The sequence below is a fragment of the Centropristis striata genome, chromosome 5 (genome assembly GCF_030273125.1).
Source record: "Centropristis striata isolate RG_2023a ecotype Rhode Island chromosome 5, C.striata_1.0, whole genome shotgun sequence".
NCBI classification, from domain to species: Eukaryota; Metazoa; Chordata; class Actinopteri; order Perciformes; family Serranidae; genus Centropristis; species Centropristis striata.
In genome coordinates, this window is record NC_081521.1 from 12,114,990 (window position 1) to 12,131,515 (window position 16,526).

The 16,526-nt window shown below is 36.7% G+C and overlaps 2 protein-coding genes and 1 long non-coding RNA gene across 3 annotated transcripts in view; 1 reads left to right on the plus strand and 2 right to left on the minus strand.

Annotated features, from left to right (window-relative positions):
- LOC131971094 (ADP-ribosylation factor-like protein 8A) overlaps positions 1-1,475 on the minus strand; it is a 14,292-nt gene extending 12,817 nt beyond the window's left edge. The window contains exon 1 of the mRNA XM_059332395.1: positions 1,055-1,475. Coding sequence (XP_059188378.1) covers positions 1,055-1,177 — 123 coding nt within the window. The 5' untranslated portion in view covers positions 1,178-1,475. The remainder of the gene's footprint in view (positions 1-1,054) is intronic.
- On the plus strand, positions 807-6,161 carry LOC131971095 (uncharacterized). Its single transcript, XR_009394347.1, has 3 exons — positions 807-890; positions 5,633-5,719; positions 5,817-6,161. It is a non-coding gene; the product is annotated as an uncharacterized LOC131971095 (long non-coding RNA).
- The window catches only part of LOC131971093 (tyrosine-protein phosphatase non-receptor type 7-like), a 30,342-nt gene continuing 19,261 nt past the window's right edge, over positions 5,446-16,526 (minus strand). The window contains exons 6-11 of the mRNA XM_059332394.1: positions 15,917-16,054; positions 15,625-15,834; positions 14,093-14,286; positions 8,441-8,554; positions 8,264-8,348; positions 5,446-5,948 (exon numbers count right to left, since the gene is read on the minus strand). Of these exons, the coding sequence (XP_059188377.1) occupies positions 5,859-5,948; positions 8,264-8,348; positions 8,441-8,554; positions 14,093-14,286; positions 15,625-15,834; positions 15,917-16,054 (831 nt within the window). The 3' untranslated portion in view covers positions 5,446-5,858. The remainder of the gene's footprint in view (positions 5,949-8,263; positions 8,349-8,440; positions 8,555-14,092; positions 14,287-15,624; positions 15,835-15,916; positions 16,055-16,526) is intronic.

Sequence of the window (16,526 nt, forward strand, 5' to 3'; positions counted from 1 at the left end):
GTTTCAATAAAACTACTTGTGACATGTCATATTTGGCTTTGACTGAACATTTGCTCTCACTTTGAGATAAAAAATATCAGGATATATATCGTATGTCGTTATTCAACCTAAATATATCAGGATATGACTTTTGGTCCATATCGCCCAGCCCTATCATAGACACAAATATTTGATTTGAAGTCTCAAATGCTGATGTCAGCATTAGAATTCCAGCATCAGCAGGGCTTCAGTCTGCACTCATAACTGCATGTAAGATGCGAAAAGGAAGGAATAATAAATGCAAAAGCATATACCAAAAATATATTATTGGGGGGGGAAGAGGAAAATCTGTGTTAGTAGGTCAGTCATTAATTAATTTAGCATTTGAGAAGCCCAGGTGTCTGCTGTCAGCTGATGTGTGGCAGGGAGGGGGTCTGTGTGACCGGAGAGGGAAGGTCACCCCACCAGGAGGGGGGGATCGATCCTCTAACACCGGCTCTACACACCCTCCATCCCACGCTCTGCTGACAGCTCCACAGCCCGGGGTTCAGCTCCCCAAAACGGCCATTTATCCTTTAAAACCCGTTTAATTTCTGCTGGAGGTGAAGAACAGATGTGAAACAGATGTGAAAGCTGTGCTGGTTTAAATGTCACATCAGAGCCGCTGCAGAGGGTTCATATTCAACATTAACAGCGTTTATCCTCAGTGACAAATACAGCTTGATAATAAAAATATGATTTTTTTAAAAGTTGTAATCATGTATTGTTTTTTTTTAAATTATTATTATTTATTTTTTTCCAGATGACTCTCTTTATTTATTTTTATTTCGATTTTTTCCCCCACTTTTGGAGGACAACTTTATTTTATTCACAGAACAAGAAGAGGTCAAACAACTTAAACAGAAAATAAGGTAAATAATCAAAAAATTAAAGAGTAGATATGAATAAAAATATGAATTATAATCAGATGGAGCGGTGCGTCCAGCGCCGACAGCTAGCTGACCTCACCGCTGCAGGTAACAATGGATGGAGCCAGATGCTAACTGACAGCTGCCGTTAGCATCGGACCACTCACCGCTATCACGTTGACGAAGGTGGTCTTCCCGGAGTACTGCAGCCCCACCAGGGTCAGCTCCATCTCCTCCTTCCAGAAGAGCGCCTTGAACCAGTCCAGCAGTTTGTTGATCAGCGCTATCATCTTTGTGTCGTCTAATGCTAATGCTAATGTGAATGCTAGCTCAGGCTGCTGATGCGGCTAGGTGGCTATGCTAGCGAGCTAGCTGGCTAACGCCCCGACAGTTGTGTATTCGTGGACGCTGACAGTCGCTGTGACAGTCCCGGACGGTTTCAGCAGAACGGACCGCACCGACAGCTCTAAACGAACCGGAGATAGTATTTAATAAGTCGGTGTTTTCAGGCGGTAATGTCCGCTGATTGTTTTCTGTGATGTTTACTAGCTACGCCTTTTCCCACCAGCCGCGTCAAGTCCGATATCGCACAGCACACAACATCCGGTGCAGACCTTCAAAATAAACACCGCGGAGAAGACTAAAATTTGATCTAATGAGAGATAGCATGCCACTACATGTGATCTGAGTGGTATAAATCTTTAAATCTGGTTTATACATACCTTGCAGATATGCAACAGTACAACTGTTTAGATTGCGTGAAATGTCACTGTTTTATGAATACTAAAAGTCAGTTTTTCTTTTGAAAAAAGAGGAAACGCCAGCATGATATTTAACAAATTTTCTATTTCAAATATTTTAACGCTGCATATGCATATACGATACTAAAATGCATGAATAATAAATGACAAAACTTACATCAATATATATTTCTAAGAAGGAAGAGATAAATCTGTGTTAGTAGGTCAGACTTTGGGCAGGTGTCTGACTTTTCTTGATTAATGTTGTTTACCTTGTGATTATTTATTGATTCTTAGTTTATGTATTTACTTTTTTGGATTACATTACATTTCTATTTGCTTTTGTATATGTTTTAATTATTTCTTATTTGAGATGAGATTTATTTTTTATTTTTACTCTCTCCTGCACAACTTGCTTCTTTTTTCTGGTCCTTCCTTTATTGTGCAAATAACAAAATAATGAAATGATTGTGCTTAATGTCTTCACAAGTAGTGTTTTAATATCTTAAGTTGTTATTCTTCTTTTTTACTGTAAAGTTTTGCACATTCGCTGATTATTATATTCCTACACAAAGTTGAACTGTATTATGTTTTCTCTTAAAAATATACTTTTTATATAACTTTTAAGATGTGTTATTAAATATTAAATATAATATGTAATATTATTTTATTTAGAATTCATATTGTTATGATAATTTTATTGTCAATTAAATGTTTTTTTTAATCTATTTATTTAACCTCTTATACACAATAAGATTTCCCTATAAACTCTGGTTTATTTCACTAAATGTGTAAAAGTGCAACATTTGACTGGAGTTTATTTAATTATTTTTTGGTTTGGTTTATACTTTATACACAGTATGTGTATATGTAAAGATCTGAACTGTTGTAATACTTACTTTATTTATTTACTTTTATGTTGCACACAGCTGAAAAGCTGTTTTTTCTGTCAGTTACAGGTCAAAGGTCAACTTTATTGTCAATGCTGCTGTATGTAATAGACAAACATGGAGAGATAGAAAAAAAATGTTTCTCTGCAGTCCACAGTGCAAATATAAAGAATACTAAAAATACAATACAAATGTAAATACCTGCATGTCACATCTTTTACTTTTACTGTCTGTTTTGTATTTGCACCAATAACAATTTAAGAAACACAGCTTTAAAAAACAAGCAGACATAACTTCAGTCTATAATTCCAAAAGTTATTTTCCATGTTTATATTGTATTGTCTGAACTTTAGCTGCACTTTTAAAAAAAACATTTTTTAATTTTCTCTCACTAGGTTTATTGTTTTGCACCAAAGCAACAGATCAAGTTCCTCCTGTGTGAAACCTTTTGCAGAATAAATCTGATTCTGATTGTGTTCAGTGAGCAGCATTAATAGAGAGAGAAGAGCATTAATGGTGATCAGCAGCAGCAGGCTGGGGCTCTGCTTCCTGTTTGGGTCACGGGTTTGGGTGGGGCTGACAGAAAAAGAAGAGACAGTAGAGGAGACCGACTGAGGCGAAGACTGCTGAGTGACCCAAACACTGCCCCCTGCTGGTATAAAACTGTAATAATAATTCTTCTCCTAATACAGTTTTTCTCAATTGCTAAAACACTAATTATTCCTGTTGTGTGAATTAATTGCTCGGTTGTCTAAACTCCCCAAATCGAACATCCTTTTGACAAAACCATAAACTATCTTCATCTAGTAAAAGGCTATTTGCAGATCTCAGTCATTCCTTTTACAAAACTCGAAACACAATTCTCATGCAATACAGTTTTTCTCGATTGCTAAGACAATTCTTGCTAGCTGCTCTCCTTTTTCTCTAAACTGTGAACACAAAATCCAATTTTCAAGCTACATTCGCAAAACCTCAGATTTTTCTTGCAAAACCAAACTTTCACCTCAAAACAGCTCAATCTGTGCTCAAAACTGAACTATGTTGTCAAATTGTGGCCCGAGTCAATCAAAATTAAAAAAACTACATAGAAAAATAGAAAACACAATGCTCAGGACATGAGGCTGGAGAAATACATGTTCATTGTCCAAGATTGGAATAATTTGTTATCTTTTAAATACAACAATCTCACCTAATCTTTATTATTCAATAGTTTATCCTTTCATTAATTATTGTAATATTGCTTGGGCCAGCACTCATCATACCAAACTGCAATCAATACTCTGCTTGCAAAAAAGAGCAGTAAGAATAATTTCCACCTCAGCTCTATGAACTCATACATTACCTTTGTTTCAAGAACTTGGCATTCTGAACATTTATCAAATCAACAGCTTCCAAATTGCACAATTTGTATTTGGTTCATTAAACAAAACACTTCCCCCGGTTTTTAATAATCTCTTCATAACCAATAATCAGTTTCACAATTACCCGACCCGAAAAGTTTTACAACTTCGGCCTCCCAAATCACAAACCACCACAATTTAGAATTACATCTAGAGGATCCAGGATCTGGAACTCACTTCCTCCTTGCTTACAAAACCTATTACTATTCAATAACTTATTATAATGCTTGTTTCATTGTTATGTTGTGCCTTTGTTTTGTTTTTCTAGTTTCTTGTTCTGTATGATTCTTTGTTCCTTGTTCTTTTTTTAAAATGTTATTAGGGAATCCTATTATTCAAGCCCCATGAGGGTTTTTTGGGCTTCCCTGTCTTTTTTTTATTCAAATATTTTTTGGGGAATTTATAATTTGTATTATTATTGTTATAACGTTCTTCTTTTCTTTCTTTTAAAACTGTGCCAAAATAAATCAAATCAAAACCATGTTTGACACCGTTCGGGTCATTCTTATGAAATCTGGGCTTCAAAGAGATGACATTTTTAGAAAGAACTGCATCAACAATTTTTTTTTTGAGGCATTAAAATCAAACTTTGAAGTGTTTGTGGGCATTGATTTAAATACATTTATTGATAATTTAACCCTTTCTTTAAATATATTTCCCAAAACAAGTCCTAAAGAGAGAGATGCACTATCAAAGATGTTCAAGTCCATCTTCAAATACCAGATCGTCTGCTACACAAAACCTTTATGGACTAAAAAAAACAGCAGTGGACGGCTCCTCTCTCTCTGTTGCAGGACAGAGAGAACTGAATTTTCCCTCGGGCATAAATAAAATCATTTTAAATTAAAAAATCAAGAAAAAATCAATCAAAAAATTGCTGTGGCGATCCTCCATCAGTCTGCTGTCTAAATGAATAACAATAACTTTAGTTTGGACTTAAAACAAACTGGTTCCTAAAAGTTCTAAAAGTTAAAATCATTAAGAAAAGCACAAATTTCGAAAAAAAGATGCTGTAACTATAAATGCAGCGTCTATTCTGTATTCTCTAATATTCTATGTGCTATTATTATATTCTGGTACATTCATATTACCCATAAATGCTCTCTGAGTGTTTATTTCCGGGGTGATGCAGATGTAGTTTCCATGACAACTTCAGCAGTTCTGTTTCCTTGAAATTATGCGTGGATGGAGGAAATGGAAAATGTACTTTATGAATAAATATATGACAATATTAAGATGATTTAATGCTTTGAAGACACAAAAATTGCATTACAAATTAATTTTAGGTTAAAAAAATAATGAATATTTTTTCAGAAGCCAACTATAGTGATCTCTGAGTAGCTTTTGTTCATTATTTATTCAACTCTGTCCCATATCCTATTTTTTCATCTCTTTATTTTCTATTTTTTAATCATTTTTCTTATTTTTCATTAGTTTGGGTAGCTTTTTTTGGTCTCTGTACACTCCACTTTTTTATTCCTGGGAGACATTTAATAAAACAACCTCGGATAGAAAATAGACAGAAAAAACAATATTCACCCAGTTTCATCTTTAAATTATTAATTTATTTAAATATCTTCAATATCTGTTTAAAAATCTCAATGTATGTCAAAAATGGTTCCTTTTTATTTGATTTGATTTGATCAGATGTTAAAAACAAGAAGATATTTTCATTTTCATTTTTGTGGGTTTTTTTGTTACTTGGTTCTGTTCAGACTTTGAGTCCGGTTCTGCACGTTCTCCAGGATCTTTTCACTGAGCTGGACCCAAAAATCATCCGGTTCTCTGTGTGATCCTGAAATGTGAGTCCATCAGGTCTTTGGGTTCGGCTGCTGCAGTCTCTAAGTTCTCGTTTCCATCTTTCTGGTTTTGTTAATAATAATTCTGTCTGTTCTGTAGATGTGAATCTGGTCCTGTCGGTTCTGCAGGTTCTGTGCAGAATCAGTTCTTCCCGTTCTGTGTGTCCAGCTGCAGGTTCTGCAGCTGTGTGCTGATGTGTTCCTTTGGGATCTGCTGCTTCTGGTTCTGCTCCTAATGAAGAGGGAACACTGTGTTTAACTGCTGCAAAGCTGTTAAAACCAAAAAATAAAAAATTCCCTCAAAAAATAAAAAAATCCTCTAAAATTCCTTACATTTATGTTGTTGTGTATTTAGTATAGCACACTTTTTTCCCTTTATTTTTTTCAAGTCTTGTCCAGAAATGTACAAATAGAAATAAAAATAGAAATATGGACAGTCATGCATCAAATCTAATGATAACAACATAAATAGCTGATAAGAGTTTAATTTAAGAGCTGATATCTAGACATTTAACATGGTTTTATTGATGATAACCAAAATCATTATCAAGAAAACCATGGAAAATGGCTAAATGGTCTAATATTTTACAACAGTGTAACTAAGTGACAAATTGAATTATTGCACATGATTTCAGTAGAAAGTCCGTAATCATCATAAGATATTATATAATAGTGAGCTGACCAGAAATGGTGATTGATACTTAACAAAGGTTTCAGGTCGAACTCTGTACGTCTTATATCCAGAACCAAAAGTCATGTGACCTACATACAGTTTAACCCTCTAAACCCCAACAAGACATTTCAGTTTTTTTTCTTTTTCTTTTTTCATTTATATATATTTTTATATATAAAGTCTATATAGGATCTATAAGTCCTGCAGTTCTATGGAATCAGCACAATCAGTGTCACGAATGTTGAAAAAAAAGTTTGCTCCACATATTGAATTATTTCCATTTTTCCAGTCTCTCCTGTCCTCTCCTCTCTGCTCTGTGTAAACAGCCTCTCCTGTCCTCTCCTCTCTGCTCTGTGTAAACAGCCTCTCCTGTCCTCTCTTCTCTGCTCTGTGTAAACAGCCTCTCCTGTCCTCTCCTCTCTGCTCTGTGTAAACAGCCTCTCCTGTCCTCTCCTCTCTGCTCTGTGTAAACAGCCTCTCCTGTCCTCTCTTCTCTGCTCTGTGTAAACAGCCTCTCCTGTACTCTCCTCTCCGCTCTGTGTAAACAGCCTCTCCTGTCCTCTCCTCTCTGCTCTGTGTAAACAGCCTTTCCTTTCCTCTCCCCTCTGCTCTGTGTAAACAGCCTCTCCTCTCCTGTCCTCTCCTCTCTGCTCTGTGTAAACAGCCTCTCCTGTCCTCTCCCCTCTGCTCTGTGTAAACAGCCTATCCTGTCCTCTCCCCTCTGCTCTGTGTAAACAGCCTCTCCTGTACTCTCCTCTCCGCTCTGTGTAAACAGCCTCTCCTGTCCTCTCCTGTCCTCTCCTCTCTGCTCTGTGTAAAAACAGCCTCTCCTGTCCTCTCCCCTCTGCTCTGTGTAAACAGCCTCTCCTCTCCTGTCCTCTCCTCTCTGCTCTGTGTAAAAACAGCCTCTCCTGTCCTCTCCTCTCTGCTCTGTGTAAACAGCCTCTCCTGTCCTCTCCTCTCTGCTCAATCATGTCTTCAAAGTGTCTTTGAGGAGCAGAATTTAATGTTTTGAACATGATCTGGCTAATGCAAACGCTTTATATATATGTATATCAATATAAATGACACATGTAAAATAAAGATATCACATTTCTAAGCTTCCCTTTGGTTACTTTTTCTAATAGAAATGTTCATAACCAATGAGCTATTCAAGGACCATCATAAAGCCTCTTTTTACAGTTTCTTTCTATGATATACGGTATTTTTGGCGATCTTTGAAAGAGAACAACAAGTACTGTATGTTAGAAACGGGCCACAAAAGTGACCAAAAAACTGGCAGGGAGACAAAAGTTTAAAATTTTGTTAAGTTGAAGAGATTTTTGGGATTGGGATTTTTTTTAATGTTACCTGATTTTTTTACAGCAATGTAGAACCACTGGAAAGGGTGGATCCCATAAATGAGTGAAAAACTGGTGGGCGTGTGTGTGTGTGTGTGTGTGTGTGTGTGTGTGTGTTTGCGTGTGTTCTTGTACTTCCTACATAGTGGGGACCGGAACACATTTTTAACCAACAGAGTGAGGACATTTTTGCAAAGTGAGGACATTTTTCTCTCTTAATCTCTTTTAACTGACTCTTTTAATCTCCCACCCAACAAATACCCCATTACAAAAACACTAAAACTAACACTAAAACTAATAAATACTAAACTAAAACTAGCAATATCACTCTAAAAACTCATTAAAACTAACTGAATTTGAAAACAAAAATTGACAATGAAATTAAAACTAAAACTAATGAAAAATCCAAAACTATATAACCTTGCAAGGTAATTCACTGTTCCAATGAGGGTCCTCACAAAGATAGAAGTACAAGAATGTGTGTGTGTGTGTGTGTGTGTGTGTGTGTGTGTGTGTGTGTGTGTGTGTGTGTACCTGGTTGTGCTGTAGCTGGGAGCTGTACTGGGCCAGTGTGGAGTACAGGAACTGGTACTGCTCTGTAGTCTGGATCATCCCGCCCCTGCACACGACAAACATGTTACATTGAAGGAATAAACTTAGTTTAGATGTTTTCACAGACTGAGAGAAGAGGAGTGGAGAGTTTTAACTCACCTGTCGAGTCGAAGCTGACAAACCGTCTCCAGGATGTCGACCTGACCGCTCTCTCTCAGCTGCTGACAGCCGATACTACTGACGATAAAACAGCCCGTCCTACCTATACCTGCACTGAGGAGGAGAGGAGAGGAGGAGGAGGAGGGGGGAGGAGAGGAGAGGAGAGGGGAGGAGGAGGAGAGGAGGAGGAGGAGGAGGAGGAGGAGGAGGAGAGGACAGGAGGAGAGGATAGGAGGAGGAGGAGGAGGAGAGGACAGGAGGAGGAGGAGGAGGAGGAGGAGGAGGAGGAGAGGACAGGGGGAGAGGATAGGAGGAGAGGACAGGAGGAGGAGGAGGAGGAGAGGACAGGGGGAGAGGATAGGAGGAGGAGGAGGAGAGGAGGAGGAGGAGGAGGAGAGGACAGGAAGAGAGGATAGGAGGAGGAGGAGGAGAGGAGAGGACAGGACAGGAGGAGAGGACAGGAGGAGAGGACAGGAGGAGAGGATAGGAGGAGGAGGAGGAGAGGACAGGACAGGAGGAGAGGACAGGAGGAGAGAATAGGAGGAGGAGGAGGAGGAGGAGGAGGAGAGGACAGGAGGAGAGATAGGAGGAGGAGGAGGAGAGGACAGGAGGAGAGGATAGGAGGAGGAGGAGGAGGAGGAGAGGAGGAGAGGACAGGAGGAGGAGGAGGAGGAGGAGGAGGAGGAGGAGGAGGAGGAGGAGGAGGAGGAGGAGGAGAGGAGAGGAGAGGATTATTTTTGCACATATTATTTGTACTGTGAACATTTGCACATTCCTTCCAGTCAGATTTGGAATGTGAAACACTTAACAAATGTTAAAAACAGATATTTTTCACATATTTACTGAAGCCGTGGAGCAAGCCAGATTTTTTAAAATTTTGACTGGATAATTTTCACTTGGGGTCGTTGATGATGCTTGAGAGTCAGAATCAGTTTCAGAAACAAGGAATTTTTCCGCATGACTGAAACAAATACTACACAATAAAATTTTTAGATTTTATTTTTTAAATCTATGGAAGCTTTGAAAGGCAAGCGAGAATTTATTTTTGGCCTCTTTTTTTTCTATCTGTAGCAGACAATGGTTTAATGGTTCTTTCAGAGATGAAAGTGAAACGACAGTATTTGTTATTTTGTGATACACTAAAATATCACAGAAAAAAAATGATTTTTGAGGGTTTTATCGTGACATAAAAACAGATTTTAATCCTTAAAGTAATTCTTAATGTTTGTACTTGTAACATTACAAATTATTTAATTGTATTTCATTTCATTTTTTGCAACATCACAATTTTATTCCCTTCAACATACGATTATTTACAAATATGTTTTATTGTAAATGTTGCAATAATTGTTTTTTTTTAGCCATGCACCAAAGTACCACAGCATCAATCCTTGCTCATGAAACTGATTTTTTCTCCACACAGTAAAAGTAAGCAGATACAATCAAAGCACATTAAGCAGTGTCAGCAGCAGTCGTGTTAGAGATAAAAAGACTTTTTAAAAAGCGAAACAAAACTATATGAAGAGATCTTGTAAAAGGAAAGACCCTCTAAAGAAATGGACCCTCTGGAAAGCGTCAGAGCACGGCTTCTTCACGACGTCACCACGTAAAAAAGAAGCAGCACGGAGCTCTGCTGTCAGCTTCTCTCTAAAGTTCTGGCTTTTCTACAAGTTTCCATGTCCCATTTAACGCATCAACTCTTTTTCAGCAAAAGTGAAAACCACCATGACCAAGTGTAACATGATTTTACTGAAGTTTTTCAAATTTTGCAGTGTGCATTCAGCATTTTTAATGCAATATTTTGTGTTTTTTTTGTGATTTTTGTGTATTTTTCTGTGTTTATTGTAAAAAAAAAAAAAAAAAAAAAAAAGTGTTTTTGTGTGTTTTTGTAATGTTTTTTTTTAATTTTTTTTTATGTGTTTTTCGTATTTTTTGTGGGGATTTTGTGTTTTTATGCATGTTTTTGTGTGGGTTTTATGTGGGATTTTTGTGTTTGTGTTTTTAGTTAAAAAAAAAACATTTTTTGTGTTTTTTCTATGTGTTTTTTGTTTTTTTAAAAAAATGTGTGTGTTTTTGGTGTGTTTTTGTGTGTTTTTTTATGTGTTTTTTGTATTTTTTGTGGGGATTTTGTGTTTTTATGCATGTTTTTGTGTGGGTTTAATGTGGGATTTTTGTGTTTGTGTTTTTTGTGTTTTTGGTTAAAAACATTTTTTTTTGTGTTTTTTCTATGTGTTTTTTTTTTTTTTTTTTTTAAATGTGTGTGTTTTTGGTGTGTTTTTGTGTAATTTTGGTGTGTTTTTTGTGTTCAAAATGTTGATTCAGTAAGTCAAAGTCAAGTCTGTCAAGCATTTTTTTATGTGATATATATACAGCCAGAATGAAAGAGAGTCAAAAACCAACAAAGTATCCCCAAACTCTAAAGGGTTAATGACTAAAATGCGAAGCAGTTGAGGAAATGCCACAGTCATATTAACATTTATATTCATATTATTAGAAATTAACAAAATGTGTTGACGAAATCTTTCAAAAAAGAAAATTTAAAAAAAGGGACAAAATTCAAATTTGCAACCATGATAATAATGCTGAACAGGATAATAATTACGCACATGTTTATGTTAGTTGTTAATTTTGTTTTTGTTGATTTTGGTTCGTATTAAAGCCAAACAAGTGTTTTCTTGTCTGTGGTGGAGGAAGTGTTTCATCTGATTGTTTCATCTGCTTCCTGTCTCTAGTTTATTATCTGGAGGATCTCTGATCTGTGGATACGCACTGCAGGTCAATCACACCCACACCCACACCCACACACCCACGAAGTGACCGTGACATCACCCATTGGTTTGTGGCCCGTTGGAAGCATCAAGTTTATCGTTTTACTCGTCGCCATCTTGTTTACGATACGGGGAGCAGACCATATCTGGACTGTGGAGGAGGAGAGGGATCTGATCACTGACTACAGCCTCTCTACACCTCAACCTGACTGAGAGAAGCTGCTGCTAATTCATGTTAGCATTAGCTGGAGCATTAACTGGGATGTTAGTTTTGGCTAGCAAAAAACAAAAACAAAATGTATGTTACTGACCTCAGAAAACTGAGCAGCGACTCCTTGGAGTGTCTGTTAGTCCAACCAAACGCTGAACAAGACATTTTTACTGAACAAAACGTTCAAATAAACTGTCATTTAGTGAAAATACAGTGAAAGGGTCAAAGTTATGAGACCAAACCGCTAAACGTCCTTTTTTATATCTATATAACGTTTTAAACTTTATTGACACGTTGCCGTGGATACGCATTGTTCTGCTTCTCTCCTGATGACGGCTCGCACTGTTAGCCACCTGTCAATCAAAGGTAGCCACGCCCCAAATCATATGATTCTTTATCTTCTATTTTCTTCTAAAATGGGCCATTATTAGAACTATTAACATTGAATTGTCTTGAAGAAGATTTTTTACTAGTGATTGAGACCATAGTGTTGTCCTAAAAAAAATTCTGAGGTAATAAATCAAGTTAGAAGTTTTCTCATTTTGCATTGAAATAAATGGACAGATTTTTTCTGCAGCCAAACTTAGCGCCCCCTGCTGGAATTTTCGGTAGAATGCAGCTTAAGGCACCTCCTGGTTAGCCTCCCTGCTCAGACCCGGAGGTTGCCGCCTGTTAAAAACATGTTCCAGTCCTCACTATGTAGGAAGTACAAGAACACACACACACACACACATACACACACACACACACACACACACACACACACACACACTCTTTCTCTCTCTGATGGTCCTCTCTGCTGTGGTTGGCTGCTCAGGTACGACCGTTCTCGCTCTAAGACAGGAAGTCGCTTCGCCGCATCGTGAGCTGGTTTCACTCTTTAGTGGTTCAGTGACCAGGCGCTGATCTTCAGGTGTATTTTAAAAAAACAGTTTATGTTAAAGTTGACTTACAGTATGTTGTGCTTTAAAAAACATTTTGACTTCATAATCACACACACATCATATTACTGCTCAGTTATTTATTGTTATTTCCTTTTTTGTTGACTATGGAGTATTTAAGTTTAAAAAAGCTCAAAGTTATTGTTAAACTTATATCAGATGTTTGTGCAAAAACTCAGCTTGTAAATTTACGACTTAAAAAAAATGTTTTCCTTGTAACATTCCAACTTTTTAAAAACAAATTTATTATGACTTTTAAAAAAAGTGTTTTACATGTAACATTACGACTTTTTAAAACTGTTTTACTTGTAACATTACGGCTTTTGGAAATGTTTTAATTGTAACATTACAACTTTTTACATTTTTTTTTACATGTAACACTACGACTTTTAAAAAACTTTTTACACGTAACATTATGACTTTTAAAACGTTTTACTTGTAACATTATGACTTTTAAAACTTTTTACTTGTAACATTACGACTTTTAAAACTTTTTACTTGTAACATTACGACTTTTAAAACTTTTTACTTTTAACATTACGACTTTTAAAAAACGTTTCACTTGTAACGTTATGACTTTTAAAAAACTTTTTACTTGTAACATTACGACTTTTAAAACTTTTTACATGTAACATTACGACTTTTAAAACTTTTTACTTGTAACATTACGACTTTTAAAAAACTTCTTACTTGTAACATTACGACTTTTAAAAAACTTTCTACTTGTAACGTTATGACTTTCAAAAACGTTTTACTTGAAACAATCCGACTTTTAAAAAACTTTTTACATGTAACATTATGACTTTTAAAACTTTTTACTTGTAACATTACGACTTTCAAAAACTTTTTACTTGTAACATTATGACTTTCAAAAAACGTTTTACTTGAAACAATCAGACTTTTAAAAAACTTTTTACATGTAACATTTCGACTTTTAAAAACCTTTTTTCCTTGTAACATATTCGATTTTTTTCTTGAAACATTATGATTCTTCCCCCTTGTAATATTCTAAAACTTTTCCTGTGATAATAAGTGATAATATTACCTTCTTTTTGAGTTTGTTCTTAAAATGTTGTAGCCCTTTTTGCAAAACATTTGAACTTACATTTTATAATCACACATTACATGCATGAAAGCATTAGTAGTTAGGCCGTCAGTAAAAAATGCGTCAAAAGGAAACCTTACATTCTGCAACAATTTACATGACTCTGTCCTGAGCAGCACTTGTGTTTATTTCTTATGATCTTGCAGGTAAAGATCATAAAAAAACACATAGAAAAGAAACTGCAAACTTACTTTTTTTCCTCCTGACATTTTTAAGACACATCACTTCATCTCTTTTTCAATTGTTCTTCAGTCATTTTTTTTTTACTTTTCTCTTCTACTTTCCTCCTTTTTTTTCATTGTGTCCACCAGGTTAATTTGCCATATGATGTTTATAATAAAGACAGATGAAATCACATCGCTTATCATTATGTCCACTGAAGGTTTTGTTTGACCAGTAGTCACCTCTTCTGTAAAATTTCAAACCTAAACCACAGTTAACAGCATTAGAAATGAAATGTTTTTGATTATTCAGGTCTGTTGCAGATTTTTATGACATTTAAAAAAAGGAGAGCTCCTGGTGCAGCTGTGAACGCTGAACATGGACTCTGGAGTTTTCTCACATCAGCTGTGAATCTTCACACAACTCCCACAATCATCTTAAAACTGTGTTTGAAGAGGAACCAACCTGCAGTGGACCACGATCGGCCCTGGACCGAGGACGGGCTCTGTGATTGGCTGAGAGCCGGACGGGAGGAGGGACCTGCTGTACGTCTCCACCTCCTCCACAAGCCTCAGCAGAGGAGCGGTGCATTGTGGGATGTGGTGGTCGGGCCAGGAGGTGAACCAGTAGTGTCTGATGGGACGGCGCTCCGAGGAAAGCTGCATAGAGACGGAACATTTTTCAGTTCAAAAATACTCTCTGCATGGACAAAAGTATGTGGACAACTGAGCCATTTTCCATTGTTTTCATGATAATAACCAAAATCATTATCAAAAAAACATGGAAAATGTCTAGATATCAGTCTTATCTATCTCTTAAATTAAACTGTTAGGACCTATTTTCTATTTTTTTTTTGTGGTTTTTACCTTTGTCAATTCTGTATTTTATTGCACTTTTTGCACTTTTATGTGAAGCACTTTGGTGCGGCTCAGCCGTCTGTAAATGCGCTATATAAATAAATTTGACTTTGACTTTATTTTAGTTGTTATCATTATATTTGTCCAAACAAATGTACCTAAAACAAGGGTGGTCTAATCATTTTTCATGACTGTATATGACTTCTTGTTTATTAAAGTGCTGCTCTCTCTTGTTGACGTTAAGCTTCCTTGGATTTCATGATAGCCGCCATATAAATCCAAGATATTATTATCATTATGATTTATTTTTGTTGAACCTGCTGCAGAACTCCTGAGAGTCAGAGAAAAAATTCATTTTTCTACATCTGATCTAAACAGTTTTCTCTCCTAAACACAGGTGGAAAAATGTTTTTTTCCCAAGATAATCTTTCTCAGATTACTTTTTTAAAAAAAACTTTTTTTCCAATTTGTGAAACAGGTGATAAAAAACAGTTTTGGCAAGAGGAAAAAAATGTTTTTGTAAAACTCCTCCTCCTCCATTTTGGGAAAGCTAGGAAAATGAATAGATAATACATAACATTTAAATAAACATGTACATCTCCTCTCTCTTCTGTGTAAACAGCCTCTCCTGTCCTCTCCTCTCTGCTCTGTGTAAACAGATTTTCAGTGAATATTAGGATAGGAGCAGAATTTAAGGTTTTTAATAGGATCTGGTTAGTGAAAACGCTTTATTTTTTTTATTTTATTAGACACATTTTAAATGACACACACAGAAATACCACAATTTTAAGCTTCCTTCCGATTACTTTTTCCTAACAGAAACTTTCATAATGATGTGTTCAAGGACCGCCTGTTTTTACAGTTTCTTTCAACGTTAAACTGCAAATTTTTGTCGAATGCTGAAAGAAAAAAACACACTTCGGTGGTTCAAGGCATACAGAGAGTATATCAACATTTACTCATTGGTTCTATTTTGTATTATTAACCTAAAACTGCAGAGTAAGTTTTAGTGCAGTAAATTCAAATGCAGTACAATACAGTGAAAGTAGAAAGTTACATAAAATGAATTCCCAAGTAAGTAAAGTACCTTAAAGTTGTACTGAAGAGTACTTTGAGTAAATGTACTTTAGTGTTCTGTACCTGGATCTCCATGTCAGTGACGGTGAACCCGTCTTTCTCTTGGCTGTCTCTCACTCTGAGGAGGAATCTGCCGAACTGCCCAGTCTCTCCTTCCTCCTCCTCTTCCTCCCTCTGCTCCTCCTCCTCTTCCTCCTCCTCCTCCTCCTCCTCCTTCACCGTTGTCCTCCTCATCCTCCTCTCCCTCGGCTGCGGCCAATACAGCTCACACTTCTGCAGGAAAACACACATTCAGAACGAGAAAAGAAAGACAGGAGGAGGAAGAGGAGAAGGAGAAGGAGCCGTGTCCCCTCACCTCGTTGTTCTCCTTCAGTCTGGTCACCATTACGATGATGTTGCTCCTCTCCTGCCACACCATGTCCCAGAAGTCCCCCACAGTGTGCAGCATGGGCCCCTGGGTGGCGATGTAGGCCCTGGGAGCTCCCCTGTATCCCTGCAGAGAGGAAGCGAGACCTTTGATCAATCAATCAAAATGTACACAGCACCTTTCACGAACATGGTCTCACAGAATCCGTGAAATAGCCACGGATTCGCTTAACTCAAAATCCGTGGAATAGCCACGGAATCACTCAAATTTCCATGAAACTGACACGGATTTCGCTACAATGCAAGTTAATGACAGTCATATCCCGTGGCTATTCCATGGATATTTTTTCCTATTGGTTTGTTCCAAGTCACGTGACTTTCAAGGTCCCGGTGGTTAGAACTAAATTTACCCAGAATCAACAGATAAACCAAAAATAATATCGGGTCACTTTTATGAATTAAAGGATAAATTATCAATACCCCGAAGATTTATTAATCCATTATATGGCAAAAATTATCAAAACCCTAAAAAAATAAGAGTATTAGTAGTATTAAAACACTTATTTAAACATAAATAATCTGGTATCTGGCTAAATAAT